This window comes from Eretmochelys imbricata, chromosome 11 (genome assembly GCF_965152235.1).
Source record: "Eretmochelys imbricata isolate rEreImb1 chromosome 11, rEreImb1.hap1, whole genome shotgun sequence".
NCBI classification, from domain to species: Eukaryota; Metazoa; Chordata; order Testudines; family Cheloniidae; genus Eretmochelys; species Eretmochelys imbricata.
In genome coordinates this window covers 20,822,165-20,839,727 of record NC_135582.1, presented here as the reverse complement: position 1 = coordinate 20,839,727, position 17,563 = coordinate 20,822,165, and the positions used below count along the sequence as shown (strand labels likewise).

General features: G+C 40.0%; 1 protein-coding gene across 1 annotated transcript in view; it reads left to right on the top strand.

Moving 5' to 3' along the window:
* The window catches only part of LOC144272375 (von Willebrand factor D and EGF domain-containing protein-like), a 218,268-nt gene that overhangs the window by 84,654 nt on the left and 116,051 nt on the right, over positions 1 to 17,563 (top strand). Inside the window, 3 exon segments of the mRNA XM_077830375.1 lie at positions 2,825 to 2,961; positions 4,023 to 4,184; positions 9,496 to 9,600. Coding sequence (XP_077686501.1) covers positions 2,825 to 2,961; positions 4,023 to 4,184; positions 9,496 to 9,600 — 404 coding nt within the window.

Genomic DNA, 17,563 nt, shown 5'->3' with positions numbered 1-17,563 from the left:
AAGCACTTTGGAACACTTTGCATTGAATTACGTTGTGTTTTTACTTCTCCTTTTTGCTATCAGTCAAGTTCATAGAACAGTACTGGCCTATACGTTTGAAAAACAAATCTGTACATAAGCAGAATTTGGAAGAGAAGGGTTTGAAATGCACTAGATTTCTTTTCCATTTGGCTTTCACACAGTTAGACATAAATTATCATCACATAACTAGACCACAGTTTTCATAAATGGATGCCAAAAATTAGACTCCTAACTCCATGATTAGGTACTAAGGTGATCCCAAGTGGAGCTGGTAGAAAAATTTCAAATGTTGACATATTCTTCTAAAAAACAAAACAAAAACAAAAAACACCAAGGATAATTTTTAAAAAAACCATATTCATCAAAAATTCATCCCATTTTCAATCACCTGGAATCCTTAGACCTACAAATCCAGGTAGAAGATACCATAAATATATATGGGAACATGCTTACCTGACTTCAGATCAATATTAAGAAATTATGGAATGGGTGGTCTGGAGGTGAAGTAAATACTAGATGTGTCAAGTTGACTGTGTAAGTCATCTGAGAGTTTAGCATGGCTGGATAATTCTGGTTTGGCCCTGACACATACTTGATATAGTTGAGATGTGCACAGGATGTGAGCAAACCTTATAGAAACAGAGCAGAGCTTGCTTTACTGCAAACTACACGTCTGCTTTAAGGGGCACCCTGGGAGTAGCCACATGTATTCCCGTACAGGAAATGGCTATATAAGTATATTCCTTTCTCCCACTCCAATATGGTTATAACCTAATATGATTTTTAAGCTCTATAAAGCTTTCAAATCTGAAATAATGGAAATAACACAATGTTAGCTACAACAGTACTAGCGGGCACTGCTACTATCATTAAATACACAATGAAGTGGTTTTTTTGTTTTTTTTAATGCACTAACCATAGAAGAAAGCAATTGATCAAAACTGTTCACCACCTCTGACTAATAGTTTTGTATCTTACACGGCTACTCAACCAGCTGATGAGTGCTAATAAGCTTTACATTCTTTTTGTAAATATAGCATTTGTGCCCAACAGTACTTTTAATGCCACTGCAATAAAACCTTTAACAAAAAGAGGTTAAAAGCATTTCAAAAGCACAGGAGAAGCCTTTTACAATTTTCTACATTTGCTGTGCTTTCTCCCCTCCTCAAAAAAGAAGTGGCATGCAGCTATTCTACCTGAGCTGTGATCTGATGGGATCACAACATTTAAGCATCATTAGTCCCTATCAGATCTTTGCTAGGAGAGCCTTCAAGGGAAAGACAGGTGCTATAGGCGGTCCTATTGTCAATTCAGTTTGTGGCATTCTGTCCCTTGAATCAGAGCCAATGTACCATTATACTGTAATATTAGTAATACTGTGCTTCTGAAGGAGCTGACTTAGATATACTGTAGCTCAAACCAAAGTTATAGGCTAGATACAAGAAACGGTGAAATTCTAAGGCCTCCGTTATGCAGGAGGTCAGACTAGTTGATCATAATGGTCCCTTTTGGCCTAAAAAATCTATGAATCTTTACTGATGAAACATGAAACTGGTATCCTGACCTTTTGTAGTCATGATAGATGACAGACAAGTGCTCAGATACTGTGCTGATGGGGGCTGACACTTAGATCTATACCATGGCACTTTTTGCAAGAGTAGAGGTGTTAACTTCAGCATGCTGGCTAAATTTCTATTTGGGCATTGCATTCTGACTACCTAAAAGTGCCCAGATATACAACAACAGTATAGAAGAGAAATGAAGAACAACTTTAAAATTACAAGGGAAATGTACATCCGAGAAAAGGTAAATTCCTGGGTTGGACTTTAACTCAATATGCTAACAATTTAAATATTCTCTTTCTGTATATTCTTTGGACAGTGATTCCACCATAGCATAAGGAAGCCCTAAAAACAATAAAACTCAGTAGTTCTGTCTTGCTACGCACCTGAGGATCATAAAGCACTCTACAAACATAAATGAGTGAAATTGCACCTGGTGCAGAGGGACAGCAAGGACTATGCAGCATTTAAGAGTATGTCTACACAGCAACAAGACACCCACAGCTGGCCTGTGCTAACCAACTCAGATTCATGGGGCTCGGGCTATAGGGCTGTTTCATTACTGTGAAAACTTCTGGCTCGGGCTGGAGCCTGAGCTCTAGGACTCTGTGGGGTGGGAGTGTCCCAGAGCTCGGGCTCCAGCCTGAGTCGAGAAGTCTACACAGGAATGAAACTAGCACCACAGCCCAAGTCCCAGGAGTCCAAGTTGGCTGGCACAGGCCAGCCGTGGGTTTTAATTTGCTATGTAGACATACCCTCTGTCCCAGATAAGCCCTCAAAGTAGGGTTTAAGTATACTTTAAGTGATGCCCAGGCCTAATTCTGGCTGTCTGCAGAGTTAAGTTTCACCCATTAATGACTTAACCCTCACTGTCACAACATGCCTGTGAGGTCGGTTAGTATTATTATATACACAGCTCCTTTAAAAGTGATATCTCTTAGCTAACTGATTAAATGAGTTGCAGAAAACTCATTGATATCAGCCTAGCAGCACTGTGTGTTCAATAGGATTACTGTCTAACTAGAGGTTCATCCCCTTCGATGCTGATTGCTGTAGCTACCCTTGTACGGCTGTGCTATTTGTATGTGATGTTTCAAAGCAGATATAGGAGGTATGTGAGCTATAAATACAAGGGAAAGTGTTTTTTTTAAAAAAGCAGGGCAACAGTAAAAACAATTTGGTAAAAATGAAATGAGTTTAATGCTTCTCTCTAAAGTTCTGTGTTTATTTCACCCTTTCAGAGAACACTCTGGAGATCACAGACTTAGAGAACAGGGGTCTCTGTGATATACGAGTTTCTGATTGTAACAGGATCCGGGTGTTTGGCCTCAGCTTCAGAGACTCTCCTGATCTGCACTGTGAGGTCACCAGGTTGATTGTAAGCAATGTACCATGGGAGCGCAAAGTCAATCAGCAATACGGTAGAACATGCTTACATTTGTAAAAACACCTAATCCTGTAAGGATCAGTGGCCCAGATCATAGAATCATAGTACTGAATACTGATTGATTTCAATAAATTGATTTCAATAGGAATTAGGTATCTAATTTAGGATCTGGGCCTGAATCCCCTCCTATCCAATTGTCATTACCAGGTGCAGAACACCTTCAACTCCAGGTGCAAGCATATACATTGTACGCAACAGTAACTGAAGCCAATCTAACATGATTGGGTCATAAGTGAGCCAAAGCAATATAGTCTCACCATTCTGTTTTTCTGCAAGCTTTGTTTAGCTCTTTTTTGGCTCAGCTATACCCGCATTCAACGAGGCCTAAAATCACAGTATTATTTCTCATTTTGTGCATCTGGAATCTGTATGCATGGCTGTATTTCTAAATGTATTTGAATGTGAAATATAATATTTAAATCATAGTTAAAGAAGGCTTCCCTGATATAGTGACAGGATAGATTATTTTTCAGAATGAAGCTGTTCCCATCAAAAGATTAGGGGGCAAACCCTGTGCATACCCACACAAGTGGCCTGTTGAAGTCAGAAAGGGCTATACCCTGTTCCAAGAATAGCCAGGAGGAGGCAGTGGGCACTCTGCAATGGTTACAGCGCAGTTCTAAAGTTGCTATTGCAGTTCTGAAGCCTGTTGTAGGGTCCACTGCTCCTTGGAGGCATTGGCTGCTGGATTTCAAGTAGCCTACTCTTCTGACGGGCCTCACACCTGCCAAATCCCATCACTTAGGTGTCTCAGATGGAGGCAGGCTACATAGCACACAGTGAATGGGGACTCCTGCTTGAGCTGGTTTCCCTTGTGTAGCAGAACCATCTTGATTCTGCTTTTTCTGGGGCCCTCTGCAGCCTTGGAGGGGGAGGTGAGATTTGCTGCTAAAGGCTAAATTCTTTACATTATTAATTAGAAATATAAATATGTGCTGACAACTGGAATTCATTTGTATCTGGCTTCTGCCTGCATACATTTTCTTCTGTAGCATCTCAATGGCAACTGGATATCAAGAGAACAAGAACCCACAAAAGCAGATTTTCTCAGCTCTACAGCTGTTGACTGCCAGATTCCTGTTCTGAACAGCACAAAAACAGAGGCTGCGCGCTTCATGGCTGATGATGAACCATTCGCAAGATGGCAAGTGAAAGTAGGAATTTTTTATATTACTAAAAGACAATTAATGAGAATATCACTTTGTCTGGTAACTAAAATGCAGAGTAAAATATTATTCTCACCAGTCATTAAATGTATATAGAAATAGATACCTTTCATACCATTCAGGAAAAAACAAAGCAAAACAAAGTCACAATATTGTGGACATATTTTAAAGGCAAGGATAAGGTGCAAATTACAATCACTGTTCCTGGTAGTCATCTAAGATTGATGCACTAGTCTAATCAATTGTTAATCACTAGTATTTCACTTCTGGAGACCCAGGTTCAAAATTCTGATAAGATCACAAGTAAAAAGGAATCTTGTCTCATCATGTTGTATTGTATATTTTACTGTACATCACAAGACCACTGTACAGACTGGTAGAATTGACAGTCTTTTCTGAGGTGAGCGCCAGGATTAGCACTGAACAAGCAACGATGCATCAGATGAGGACTGAAGTGCACTGGCAGAGCTATAGGAGAAAGCTTTCAGAGCACCTGCTCACACTGTGCCTGGCTCTGCTGTGACTTCAACCCCTCACTTTAATCAGCCTTAAATATTTACAGAAAATCAGTACCCTGGTGACCCTGTACCTGCTGCTTCTATTTGGGTAGTCTCAGCCCTCCAACAGGACAATTATTAACTATTATATTTTATGGAAAATATATGTGCATCTCTCTCTCACACACATTCTAGCTTTGTATTTTTCCACAAAACGCAATTTTGTCAAGGTTGAAAATCTGAGATAAAAAACAACTAAACAAACTGTAGCTGGAAAAATCAGGGAGACTCTAGGAGCAATTGTAGATGTGCTTTGAAAATCATTATTATACCTCAAATGTCAACAGCAAACATTTAATAAACTAGCTACAATCCATTATCACTGCTTTCATTGCAACACAGTGCTTTGGTAACTGTCTGTTTGTAATATGGACATACTAGTTGCATGCTAAAATCCATGCTGCCCTGGTCAATGGGAGAAGTCCAGGGATGTGGAGGCCCTTAGTCTCTGTACTATACTCCTGCCCTCTATTAATAACTAGATAGATAGATAGATAGATAGATAGATAGATAGCCTGTGCTTCAGATCTTAAACCAGTCTTGATTGGAAATCAGGATGAGACCTATGTAGGGGGCAAGAGTACCCCACATCTGCCTACTGGAGGATTCTTATACCTTCCTCTGAAGCACCTGGGTATTGTCCACAGGATACTGAACTAGATGGACTTTGATGCACTATGGCATTTCCTATATTTGTAGGTCCAGGTTTCCCAAGATCTAAGGAGATGCCACACCCTCTGCTTGTTATGTGGGTTGTGAGGGGAAACACTGCCCACTAATGGAATAATTTGGAGGAACTGAACTTTCTGGATCCTGTGTGGCAGGCTTTTCCTTGCGAGGGTATAATTAGTAGCTCTGTGTCTAAATAAAGGGCACTTTTCACTAGGCTGATTAATTAGGTTGATAGTTTTATACCTTATGCTTACTGTGTATTATGGTTCATTTTGTTTTCTGGTGCCACACACATTCATAGTTGGGTTGTGCAGCTTCTTTATTTTTCCCTTCCAAAGTTGCCATAGAATGTTTCTCTTCCTGAACTACAGTTCAAGGAAATCTGTCTCTGAGCACTCTTCACCTACCCAGCCTTTGAGGGCAATCCTCTTAGAAATAGCTGGTTCATGGCTACCTGGTGAAAACAAAATTAAACCCTTATGTGCCAAATGTATCCAGCTGCATGAATATTATATTCCCCACACTGGTTGTTTGGTGGGTGGGTTATGAAGGAAGCACCCAGACTATAGTTTTAAAAGCCTTAGTAGAGCTGTGCAGAAAATGAATATTGTGTTTGACAGAGGATTTTGAATTTTTTTTTCATTCCTGTTCAGAACAAAAGTGAAAAATATTGAAATTCTCCTAGAAAGAAAATTTTAAAAAAAAGTTCCATTTCAACAAAGCTGATTTAATATTATAATATATAATAGAAAACAAAAAATGAAACAAAAAGTAATTTTAAAAGGAAAAACTAGATTGTTTCACTCCAAAAATATTGAAATGGGATGTTGTCAGAACTTTTTTTTTTTGGCCCTTTTTCCCTCAGAAACAAAATTTCAGTGAAATTTAGCAGAGCATTTTGCTTTCAATGTAACTGCGTTTTCCAACCAGCTCGACCTCTCCATGCTCTTTCATTTTATCTCCTCTCCTATTCATGTTTCAGGTTTTGCTTATTTCTCCCATGCCTATGCTACTGAATGTAGATTAGACAATATCAGGTGCAACATCAGTCAGTTAGTTTAGAATAATTTGTGCAGTTATCAAAACACAAACACCTATTTAGAGAATGAGATCAGAAATGAGGCTAGCCGAAGCAGAATGCAGCAATCACCTCCATCAGCACTAGTTCAGTTTTGGAGGCTTTCTTGGTATGAACATATTATTTGAATGGAAGACCAATGAACTCCAAAACAGGTGTGCCAAGGATTGGCTACATAGCTTGTGAAGCCCACATTGCTGCCAGCTTCAGTGGGGCAATAATATTGCCAGTGATGAACATAAACTGAATCTCCCACCCGTCTACCTAAAGGGCCTTGCCGGAGATTGATCTGGGTGGAGCTCGATCTGCCAGGAGGCCACGTCAACCCCTCCTTTTGGCATTTGCCATCATGATGACGATGAGTTAGGCCATCCACCTACATGTGGGTTGGGGGAAAAGTGGGAGGAGGTTGGTGGGTAACTGTCAGATTTGGAAAGCATGCTCTTTCTCTGATTTATTAATATTGCTAGAGCTATGTGAAAAGTTGAAACAATTATCTAAAAAAATACAACAAATTAGAAACTGAATTAGGATTCACCAGGTTGGGTTGGTTTTTCACACATTTTGTTTTTTCATTCACAAACTCTTGTACAAGCCAAATGTTGTTGTACAAATGATTATGAATAATGCAAACAACATTTTGTTCCATGATGAATTAAATTCATTTCAAGCAGCAGAAACAGACTTCCTGACTCACCCAGTCATTTGTCTAAAAGCCCTGCTGTTTCTTTGAAGTTGATACAGAAACTGAGTCATGGTTTTCAGTGACTTTCAATGAGACTTAGGCTCCTAAGCACCCAAGTTGCTTTTGAAAATTGAACTTGAGCTCCTAAGTCAAATAGCCACTTTTACAAATTCCCTCCAATATCACTAAGTGACCAATTACAAAATGACAACAATGAATAATGAAACAAACTGTTCAAAAAACCCCACAGACTGAAAGTTATTATAATGTGTTAAAAATTAAAAATATTGAGCAATTTGGAAAAGTTATAGTTTGTTCAGAGCACAATGAAGAAACAGAAAAATGAGTCCTGTGAATTGTTCCTTATATAGAGTTTGCTCTATTCTAATCTTTACCATTATTGATGTTTATTACCATGTGTACTAGTGCTGACAAAACACACACCTTGAGGGTACTGGTAAAGGAATGAAATTAAAGTTAAAATGTATTAAGAATGGTCTTTTCTTAATGGAGATCTTGCCTGCAAACAAGCAAAATCTTATAATAGAAAAAAAAATTGAAGTTTTTGCTTCCATTGAATTAAATAATAAAGTCTTCCTTTTTTAAAGCTCTTTTCCAATTTGTGCCAATACATATCACTTCTACTGAATATGATGTTCAGGAGGGAGTTAAGTTCTTTTTAAAACTGTACCAATACATTTTCATTTCAATTTAATTTAATGTTGCTTTTCCTTCTTTTCCAGAATTTCAAATTATAAAAGCCCATGATTACAATAATTTTTCTAGTTAGATTGGTTTGTGTGGAAGTGAGTGTGTTCAAAGAGTAATGTATTGTCAGCTGAGGACAATTGCAAGCTATATTGTGGGAATATTCACTTTATCATGTTCCAAAGGAACTTTTGTTATTCTTTCTGAACTTGTGATAATTGAGGCTCTGTGTATTATTTATTCATTCATTAATTTTGCTTTATATTCATTCAATGTTTTTTGCATGACTGGATTATAAATAACATTCCCCTCCTGTGAACTGAAATACCTTATTAGCTGATGAAAGTACTTTTTTTGCTCTGGGTCCAGTGGCTCCTAGCAAAGCACAAAATGTTACTGAATAGGAGACATGTTTTTGCATCCTGCCTCTGAATTAAGTATATGTCAACAGCCTTTCAGTTTTAGCAAACTCCTTACGCACTCCATTTTTAAAGTTGATTAAGGTATTTTATATCTCCAGGATATGCATAAAGAAGGGCCTCTTTGCTGTCTTGCCAGTGTACTATGTGCTTTGCTAGTTCAGTGAGTGTTCACTGGATACTTTCTGGAATGTTTTTGCTTGCTAATGTTCCATACCTCTCAAGTGTCTCTCATTTTGAGAAATCTCTCACTTTAGTCCCAAAATTAACTTTGTTCCACATGAATCTGTTTTTATTGTCAAAAATTATTTATATCAGAAATAAGGAATCATGAAATCTGGGTTACAGAAACAGTCATTCACTTAATGGCATGAACCTGACAGTGTTTAAAGTTACCTGCATTAATCATTATTTTGTGCCCCTCATTTTGTGCATCACCTACAATATCTCCGATATCTGGGCTTTGGCAGGTTGAGAGGTATGGGCTACTCACAATTTCAGACTAAAATCTGCAGTTCTAAAAGGTTTACTACCTCTGGTGGTTGAATATGGGTTGCATTGCTACTGAGAACAAATGGCTGGCTGTTACTGAGCAGAATTACAGGTTGTCGAGAGTCTGTGCTGTGATGCTACTGATGATGCAAGAAAACCAAAGATGGACTCTGAATAGGAACAATAGTGATTGTGAGTTAAGTGATGGTGAGGAAATCCTATGAATCCACTTAATTTTAATACATTAATTGATTGCCGTGGGAATGTGACCCCTACGCACCCACCCCCCCCACACATATACACACACAAACTGCCCTTGGTATTTGCTTTTCATTATGGGGAAAGGGTGGCAAACAGTCCAAGATAGGATGTACTGTTGAAAAAATACAAGTGTTTTGTCTACTGAAAATATATTAAGTAACACTTCAAAGCATGGCTATTTGACAAAGCTAACAGCTATCACAAAACTTCATATCTGAGCCAAAAGATCTTTTGGTTATTAATAATGGTTTCCAGTTTGCAACATCAAGCAATTTGTCAGCTTGTAGGGAAGTAAGTCACAAGTGGTTTAATTTATCTTGTTGGCAGGTATCCAGTTCAAGGGTGCAATGGTTATGTGCTCCGAAATGAGCAGACAGTATCCATATGGAACCTTATTACTTAGAATGATGATTTTTGTATCGTTTAGATTACTAATGATGGCTTCCAGTACAGCAATTCCAAAGTTCTGACCCTGTACGATTGAGCCTGCCAGGTCTGTGAATTCCATCCAACTGGACTTTGTAAGTTAAAGGTAATTTTAAAGAGTGTAAAGGTTTAACACAAATCATTCATCTTTTTCTTAACTCTGACTCACTTTTGTCTAATGTGTGCTTTAACAGTCTTGGAAGAGGAAAAACTGTTTTATGGGTCATCTGGATAGCTAAGTATTTTGTCCTCTTTCTGAAAATGGTCACACCGTTATGTGATTTGAATAGTTTCTATGTGACATAAATAGTTGATGGATTACATTTGCTGCACTTTACAAGGGATCTTACTAATTATGACATTTCCAAAAGCCCATGGTTGTTGATATCTGTAAATTGGAAATATGTATACAAGTGAACAGAACTAGGGAGAACCAGAGGTGCTGGGGTCATTCCTGATAGACAGGACTCCCTCATGCTGAAAGGATTTCTAACCAACCTCCTCTTGGGAAGAATCTTTGCTAGGAAGATTTCTGATTTCTCAGTGGGAGGTAGGCTATTATCTGTCCTCACTTCAATCTTGTAGGGATATTGTAACTACAAGTCATAACAACTCTATATCCATTCCCTCCAGCAGCAGTAGGTATATCAGGGTGTGTGCTATGCATTTTTCTCATAGAGATACCCTTGAGATAACTTAAAACATCTTTGCTTTCATTAAATATCTGTAAGTGCAGATATAGAGTAATATGACCGATTCAAAATGGTAATCAAAGTCTAGTGCTACATTTTAAATTGCCGGTACACCATGGAAGTGGTGAGAAAGCAGTCTACCCTTTTGTTTTCCTGTGTGCTCTACTAAATTACCTATTAAATGACCCCCTTCAAAAACCCTCCCCTTTTTCAGAGGATCCCGATGAATAATTTTTCAATACAGTTTTAAAACATCTTTTTGGAGGCTAAAATATTTCACTGTCCTAATCCATCTTTTCAGTTCTGATATAAAAATAAATACAATATAGGCATCAATCTTCCCTTTGTATAAAATAAGTTTCACACAGGTACATCCTCTTCTTACTTCATTTGCCTTGTTCTCATTAACATTAATCAGAGAATAATGTCTTCAGAGTTGCACTGAAAATTGCTCTTGAAACACCATATCACTTACCACAATAAAATGGCAATTCCTACCTTTCAATTTAAGTCAGTAACATAAAATAATTAAAGGGTCCAATCCTGAACAAAACCACTTCAATTTTTGATTAAAAAAAAAGAATTAAAGCAGATACATTACAATCAAAACATACTGTAAATTATACCACTCCTTAAATATATGCACTGTTGTTGTAGCTATGTCACTTCCAGAATATTATAGAGATAAGGTGGGTAAGGTAATATATTTTATTGGGCCAACTTCAGTTGGTGAGAAAGACAAGCTTTCCAGCTACACAGAGCTCTTCTTCAGGTCTGGGAAAGGTTTCAGAGTAGCAGCCATGTTAGTCTGTATCCGCAAAAAAACCAGGAGTACTTGTACTCAGAGGGTCACAACTAAATACAAAATCAAAGGATAGTTTAGCATAAGTAGTTTTTGTCTTTTCGCATTTTCCTGTGTGAGTTCATTCGAGAGCCTAGTGGTTGTCTGGTTTCACTCACATACTTGTTGATGAACTCACACAGGAGAAGGATAAAAGGTCAAAACACCATAACACCTGTCGGTGAACACTTTTCACAAAGACAGGTTTCAGAGTAACAGCCGTGTTAGTCTGTATTCGCAAAAAGAAAAGGAGTACTTGTGGCACCTTAGAGACTAACCAATTTATTTGAGCATGAGCTTTCGTGAGCTACAGCTCACTTCATCGGATGCATACCGTGGAAACTGCAGAAGACATTATATACACACAGAGACTATTGGTAGCTATTACCAGCAGGACAGTGGGGTGGGAGGAGGTATTGTTTCATGGTCTCTCTGTGTATATAATGTCTTCTGCAGTTTCCACGGTATGCATCCGATGAAGTGAGCTGTAGCTCACGAAAGCTCATGCTCAAATAAATTGGTTAGTCTCTAAGGTGCCACAAGTACTCCTTTACTTTTCACAAAGCAATCACTCTATATCTGACCTATCAGTGCTCATCCTCAAAGGAAACTGCACAACACTTTCAAAAGACAAGCCTGGGAGCTTAAATTCGTCACTTTGCTAGGCACTAAAAATCATGGTCTTAACAAAGACACTGTATTTATGGCTTATTACAACAATCTACAACCCACTAGCCCCCCTTTGTCCTCTGACAACAGGGGTGTTAATGGGCCACTTCACCTTGAATGGTCCCAGGCTTAGAATATGTGCTACTTATGCTAAACTGTTTGATCTTGTATTTAACTGTGACCCTCTGAGTACCTTTCCCAGACCTGAAGAGCTCTGTGTAGCTGGAATGCTTGTCTCTCTCACCAACAGAAGTTGGTCCAGTAAAAGACATTACTTCATCAACCTTGTCACTGTTTCTTCAAGTTTTTTTCCTCATTCTTGTGTTTTTCAAATTCTGAAGTATGTACATTTCCTCAGGATTCATGCCTCCCCCAGATTATAATAATTTCTACTGTAAAATTCTCCACAAGACTGTTTGAATTTGGCTATAAAATGCATTAAACCACATTCTAATTACCCCTGCTATAATATTTCTTTATAACACCTAAATTGCTTTTAGGAAAGGCGTTTCAGTGAGTGAATATTTTATGCAAGGCCATTTCACATTTTGTGTTCCTCTTCTATGGAGCCCATTCATCACCACATTATCACATCAGAAAAGTACTCTCCTTTTTCACCAGAACCAAGTCTAATTCCTCAGAAAACAACAATATAATGAAGTCTTCTTATCCTCCAAATTATAATGGCTAAGATCCAGGTCTTTCTTTTTTAGGGTACTGCATGAAAATCCTTTCAGTTCTTTTATTTTACAGAATATTCACAAATTACTATAATGTAATGTATTATGTAGTATATTTTGTAAGGATTCTGAGAAACTAAAAAAAGATCCTTAGAAAAGACAGGATTCAGTATATGAACCAATCGGAGAGTAATCCCATTGTCTTCTATTCGTGTGTCAAGTAGAATATGGCCTTATGTCTGAATTTGGAACCTTATGCTGGTAATACGCTTAGTGAAGAAAATGGGATTAACTTGAATAAGGACTGAAGGACTGGGCTCTAATATTTGAGCGATGTCAAAAAGTAAAATGATTAAACTTTAAAGAGACAAAGTCTAGTTTGAAATGTATGCTTCAGGAATAACTCCACAATAAAATTGGTGGTTTGGATTCAGTGACTATAAAACTCAGAGATTTAGGGCTACATTCAAAAAGGGGTTTTAGGCATTCCAATGCTAAACAGTATAATGCCTAACTTTTATGCACTTTGCTGCCTAGTGAATTCTCAGTCCCAAGTTAGGGTTCCAGGCTCCCTATACAACGCATGGGGAGAGTTAGAAGCCAACACCTAAAGTGGGAAGCCACCAAAAGCTAGCCAGAAGGCCGTGCTGAGGAGAGGAGTGTGACCAATGCCCCTCCCCTCAAAGGGAGTTAGGTGCCTCACTCTACGTGGGATGAAAGTACCTCCCATCACTCGGGATTCACAGCTGTCAACCATCTCCTGGAGTTACATGTAAGCCAAATCAATCTTTTCTCACAAAAAAAATGAGGAGGAGAAGGAGTTGGTGGAAGAGGAATTGATGGATCAGGAATCAGGGCCTGCAGCAAAGCCAGTCTCAGGGCTACCTAACAAGCGCTGCTGACCTGTAGTAGGCTGCCTGATTGGCTACACTGTCTGATTGATTGGAAGAGTCAGTAAAGCAGCTCTTAAGCCCTGCAGCAGCAGCATTTCAGTAGCTCCTCGAAGCATTTGTCTATGGCTGTTATAGCTCCTGAGCCTGCTGGTTCCCTGCCTTGGATCCAGCCCTGCCCTGGCCTTGCCTTGCTCCAGGTAACCTGGCTATGCCACTCAGCTCTGATTCCTGACTTTCGTTCTGATCCTTGATTCTGGTGTTTGGCCTCTGACTTGGATTCTGACCCTCAGCTCCAATTCCTAGCTACCGACTCCTGCTCCAACCACTGGGCTTGATTTGTATTCCAACTACTAGGCATGTCTATGTCTCTGACAGTTTGAGCAACCCAGAACCCACAAACAATAAGGAAACTACAGCTGATATGGTGAGTATGGGTCCTACAAAGGCCAATATCTCTATGATGGAGATATACACCTACACACCTTTCAGACCCAGGTTGCCACCCCGTAGGCATAGAATGAGGTAATCTCTAACCCTTGCTCCCCATAAGGCCAAGCTCCCTCTGCCTGACAAGTTCTGTGGTGATCATGACAAATTTTGTGGGTTCCTAAATCAGTGTTGGCTCCTATTTCTGCTATTCCTGCAGTCATACAGCTCTGACCAAGCCCGAGTAGGATTGATTATCAGCCTACTTACCAGGGAGGCCCTGGCTTTGGGCATCTCCACTCCAGGAAAAATCAAGACTCATTCTGGGACAATTCAAGGACTTTGTTCAAGCTATGATGATGATCTTTGATGACCCAAGTCGCAAGTGTATTGTCGAAGCCACACTTCAGGTGTTGCAGTAGGGACACAAGATAGTTGCTAAATATGCATCAGAGTTCCAATGCTTGGTACTAGACACCGAATGGAATGAAGACACAGAGTTTTCATTTCCAGCTCAGCCTAAACAATTATATTAAAGATGAACTGACATGGGTGGAATCCCCATCTGGCCTGGATGCCTAGTCAGTCTGTCCATCAAGATCGACAGCTGCTTGACTGAATAACACCAAGAAAATGGATGGTCCTCCCAGCTCTCGCCAGTCCCACCAGCTCCAGCCCTCCCCTTCCCAATAGTCCACAGCAACACTTGTCCTCCAGTACCTTGGTGATGGCCAATCAGAGTCCAACAAAACTCTGACTCCGTCTCTGGCTCTGGCACCCAGAGATGCCTGACACCAGTTTAGAGGCTGTCATAAATATAAAGGGAAGGGTAAACACCTTTAAATCCCTCCTGGCCAGATGAAAAACCCTTTCACCTGTAAAGGGTTAAGAAGCTAGGATAACCTAGCTGGCACCTGACCAAAATGACCAATGAGGAGACAAGATACTTTCAAAGCTGGAGGGGGGGGAGAGAAACAAAGGTTCTCTCAGTCTGTGTGTTGCTTTTGCCGGGACCAGAGCAGGAATGCAGGTCAGAACTCCTGTAAAGGGCTAATAAGAAATCTAGTTAGATATGCGTTAGTTTCTGTTTTGTTTAAATGGCTGATAAAATAAGTTGTGCTGAATGGAATGTATATTCCTGGTTTTGTGTCTTTTTGTAACTTAAGCTTTTGCCTAGGGGGATTCTCTATGTTTTGAATCGGATTACCCTGTACGGTATTTACCATTCTGATTTTACAGAGATGATTCTTTTACTTTTTCGTCAATTAAAATTCTTTTAAGAACCTGATTGCTTTTTCATTGTTCTTAAGATCCAAGGGTTTGGGTCTGTGTTCACCTATGCAGATTGGTGAGGATTTTTATCAAGCCTTCCCCAGGAAAGGGGGTGTAGGGTTTGGGAGGATTTTGGGGGGAAAGACTTTTCCAAGCGGGCTCTTTCCCTGTTATATATTTGTTAGACGCTTGGTGGTGGCAGCAATAAAGTCCAGGGGCAAAAGGTAAAATAGTTTGTACCTTGGGGAAGTTTTAACCTAAGCTGGTAAAAATAAGTTTAGGGGGTTTTTCATGAAGGTCCGCACATCTGTACACTAGAGTTCAGAGTGGGGAAAGAACCTTGACAGAGGCACTGGTGGACTCAGGTGCCTCAGACAATTTCATGGACCTGGAGTTTGCCCAAGCACATAAGAGTCCCACCAAACGCAAGGACTCCCATGAATTAGTGGAGTCTATATACACGTTACTCCTTTCATCAGGACCCATCACATATGTAACAATGCTGGTTCTGGTGGGACACAACCGAGAGTGCCAATTCAGGACAAATTGCTTAAAGCAGGGCAGTTACAGCCCAAGGCTGGGGTTTTTCCACCCCTAAGGGAAACAAAACCAGCCAGACAGAGAGGACTTTGGTTTTACGCCACTGGCTAACCACAAGTCACACAAGCAATTCCCTTAGACACTCCAGTTTCCCAGTATCACCACCAGTGCCACTAGTTATGGGGACAAATGGTTATGAAAACCAATACGCCAGTAAAAGAAGAGGTTCTCTCAATCCCAAAGGACCAAGCCCCAGACCTAGGTCAATATACAAATCAGATCTTACCCACAAATCACGCTGTTGCCAATCCTTTAGAATCTAAAATCTAAAGGTTTATTCATAAAAGGAAAAAGATATAGATGAGAGCAAGAATTGGTTAAATGGAATAAATTACATACAGTAATGGTAAAGTTCTTAGTTCAGGCTTGTAGCAGTGACATAATAAACTGCAGGTTCAAATCAAGTCTCTGGAGTACATCCACAGCTGGGATGGGTCATCAGTCCTTTGTGTAGAGCTTCAGTTTGTAGCAAAGTTCCTCCAGAGGTAAGAAGCAGGATTGAAGACAAGATGGAGCAGCTGCAGCAGTCTTTTATCAGGTGGCCTCTCTTTCTTTGTTCCAAAGACACATGCAAGAAAAAACCTTAGAGTTCTGTCCATAGGCATGATCCTGCATACCTTGCTGAGTCACAAAGTGTATCCACCTTCTTTCAATGGGTCAGTTGTATAGCTGATGGTTCTTAATGGGCCATCAAGCAGGCTAGGCAGAGCTGACACCAACTTGCCTGAGGTGTTCCCCAGAAGCATAGTGCAAGTTTGAAATACAGACAGTATAGAGCCAATATTCACAACTTCAACTACAAAAATGATACACATATACAGATAGCATAATTATAACCAGCCAATCATAACCTTCCCATAGACATCTCACATGACAACCTCTGTACAATATTTTCTGAAAATATATAACAGTGGTTGCAACAGTGATCTATATGGTTACAGATTTTGTCAATAACATCACAGCCCACCACATGGCTCCCTTAGAGGGAACTACCCTTTGAGGCCCCAAGAAATTCTCCAGTTCGGGCTAAGTTGTGCACTGCATCCACCAGTTGTCCTTGGACTCCCTGCTAGCTCATTGCCCACGACCCATCCATCCCCTGGTGGTCAGGCACGGTATGCTCTGACTCCCTATTTCGCCAACAATCCTGTTTTTATTGTGCCAACCTGGAACCAGCAACTCTTTTGGAGCTTACTTGGTCCTCCACAGAATTCAGAGATGTGAAGAGAAAATCCAAAGGTGACCCCAGCACCTCCCATGACCTCCCCAATGGCTCCAGGATTTCCTATTAAATATCAACACCTTGTTGGCATATTTAACAACAAGAAAACTTGACACCCGACCACCGCATTGCAGCTACACCTGCCCCAGCAATCTCCATCTGTGAGTAGAGTTTCTCTTTGGGTGCATTTAATCCCTCTCCAAAACTGAACCACAGCCCCCCCCCACCACCCCTCCCAAGCTATATCGAGGAAAAACCTGCAAAAGGAGTTCATTCACCCCTCCACATCCCCAGTGATGGCCGTAATCTTCTTTGTGGTGAAGAAAGCTCCCTCCATCCTGGTGTGGACTACTGATCTCTGAACAAGATTACAATTTTAAAATTACCCTTTACCACTCATTAATGAGTTTTTGAAAGACTTTGCTCCATCAAGGACTTCACAAAGTTGCATCTCTGCAGAGCTTATAACCTGGTGCAGATCTGGGAAGGAAACGAATGGAAAACCACCTTTCATACCAGGTGTGATCACTTTGAGTAGTTGGTCATGCAATTTGGGTTGTGCAACAGCCTGGCAACCTTCCAGCATTCAATACATTTGTTATTATTTACATGGATGACATCCTAATTTTCTCTTAAAGTCAGGCCATCCACAGTCATCAGATGTTCACATTCTTGGAGACACACTGCCAAGCCACCACAAGTTTGATAAAGCCACAGTAGAATTCTTGGGCTATATCATCTCACCTGAAGGACTTACCATGGACCTGCACACGG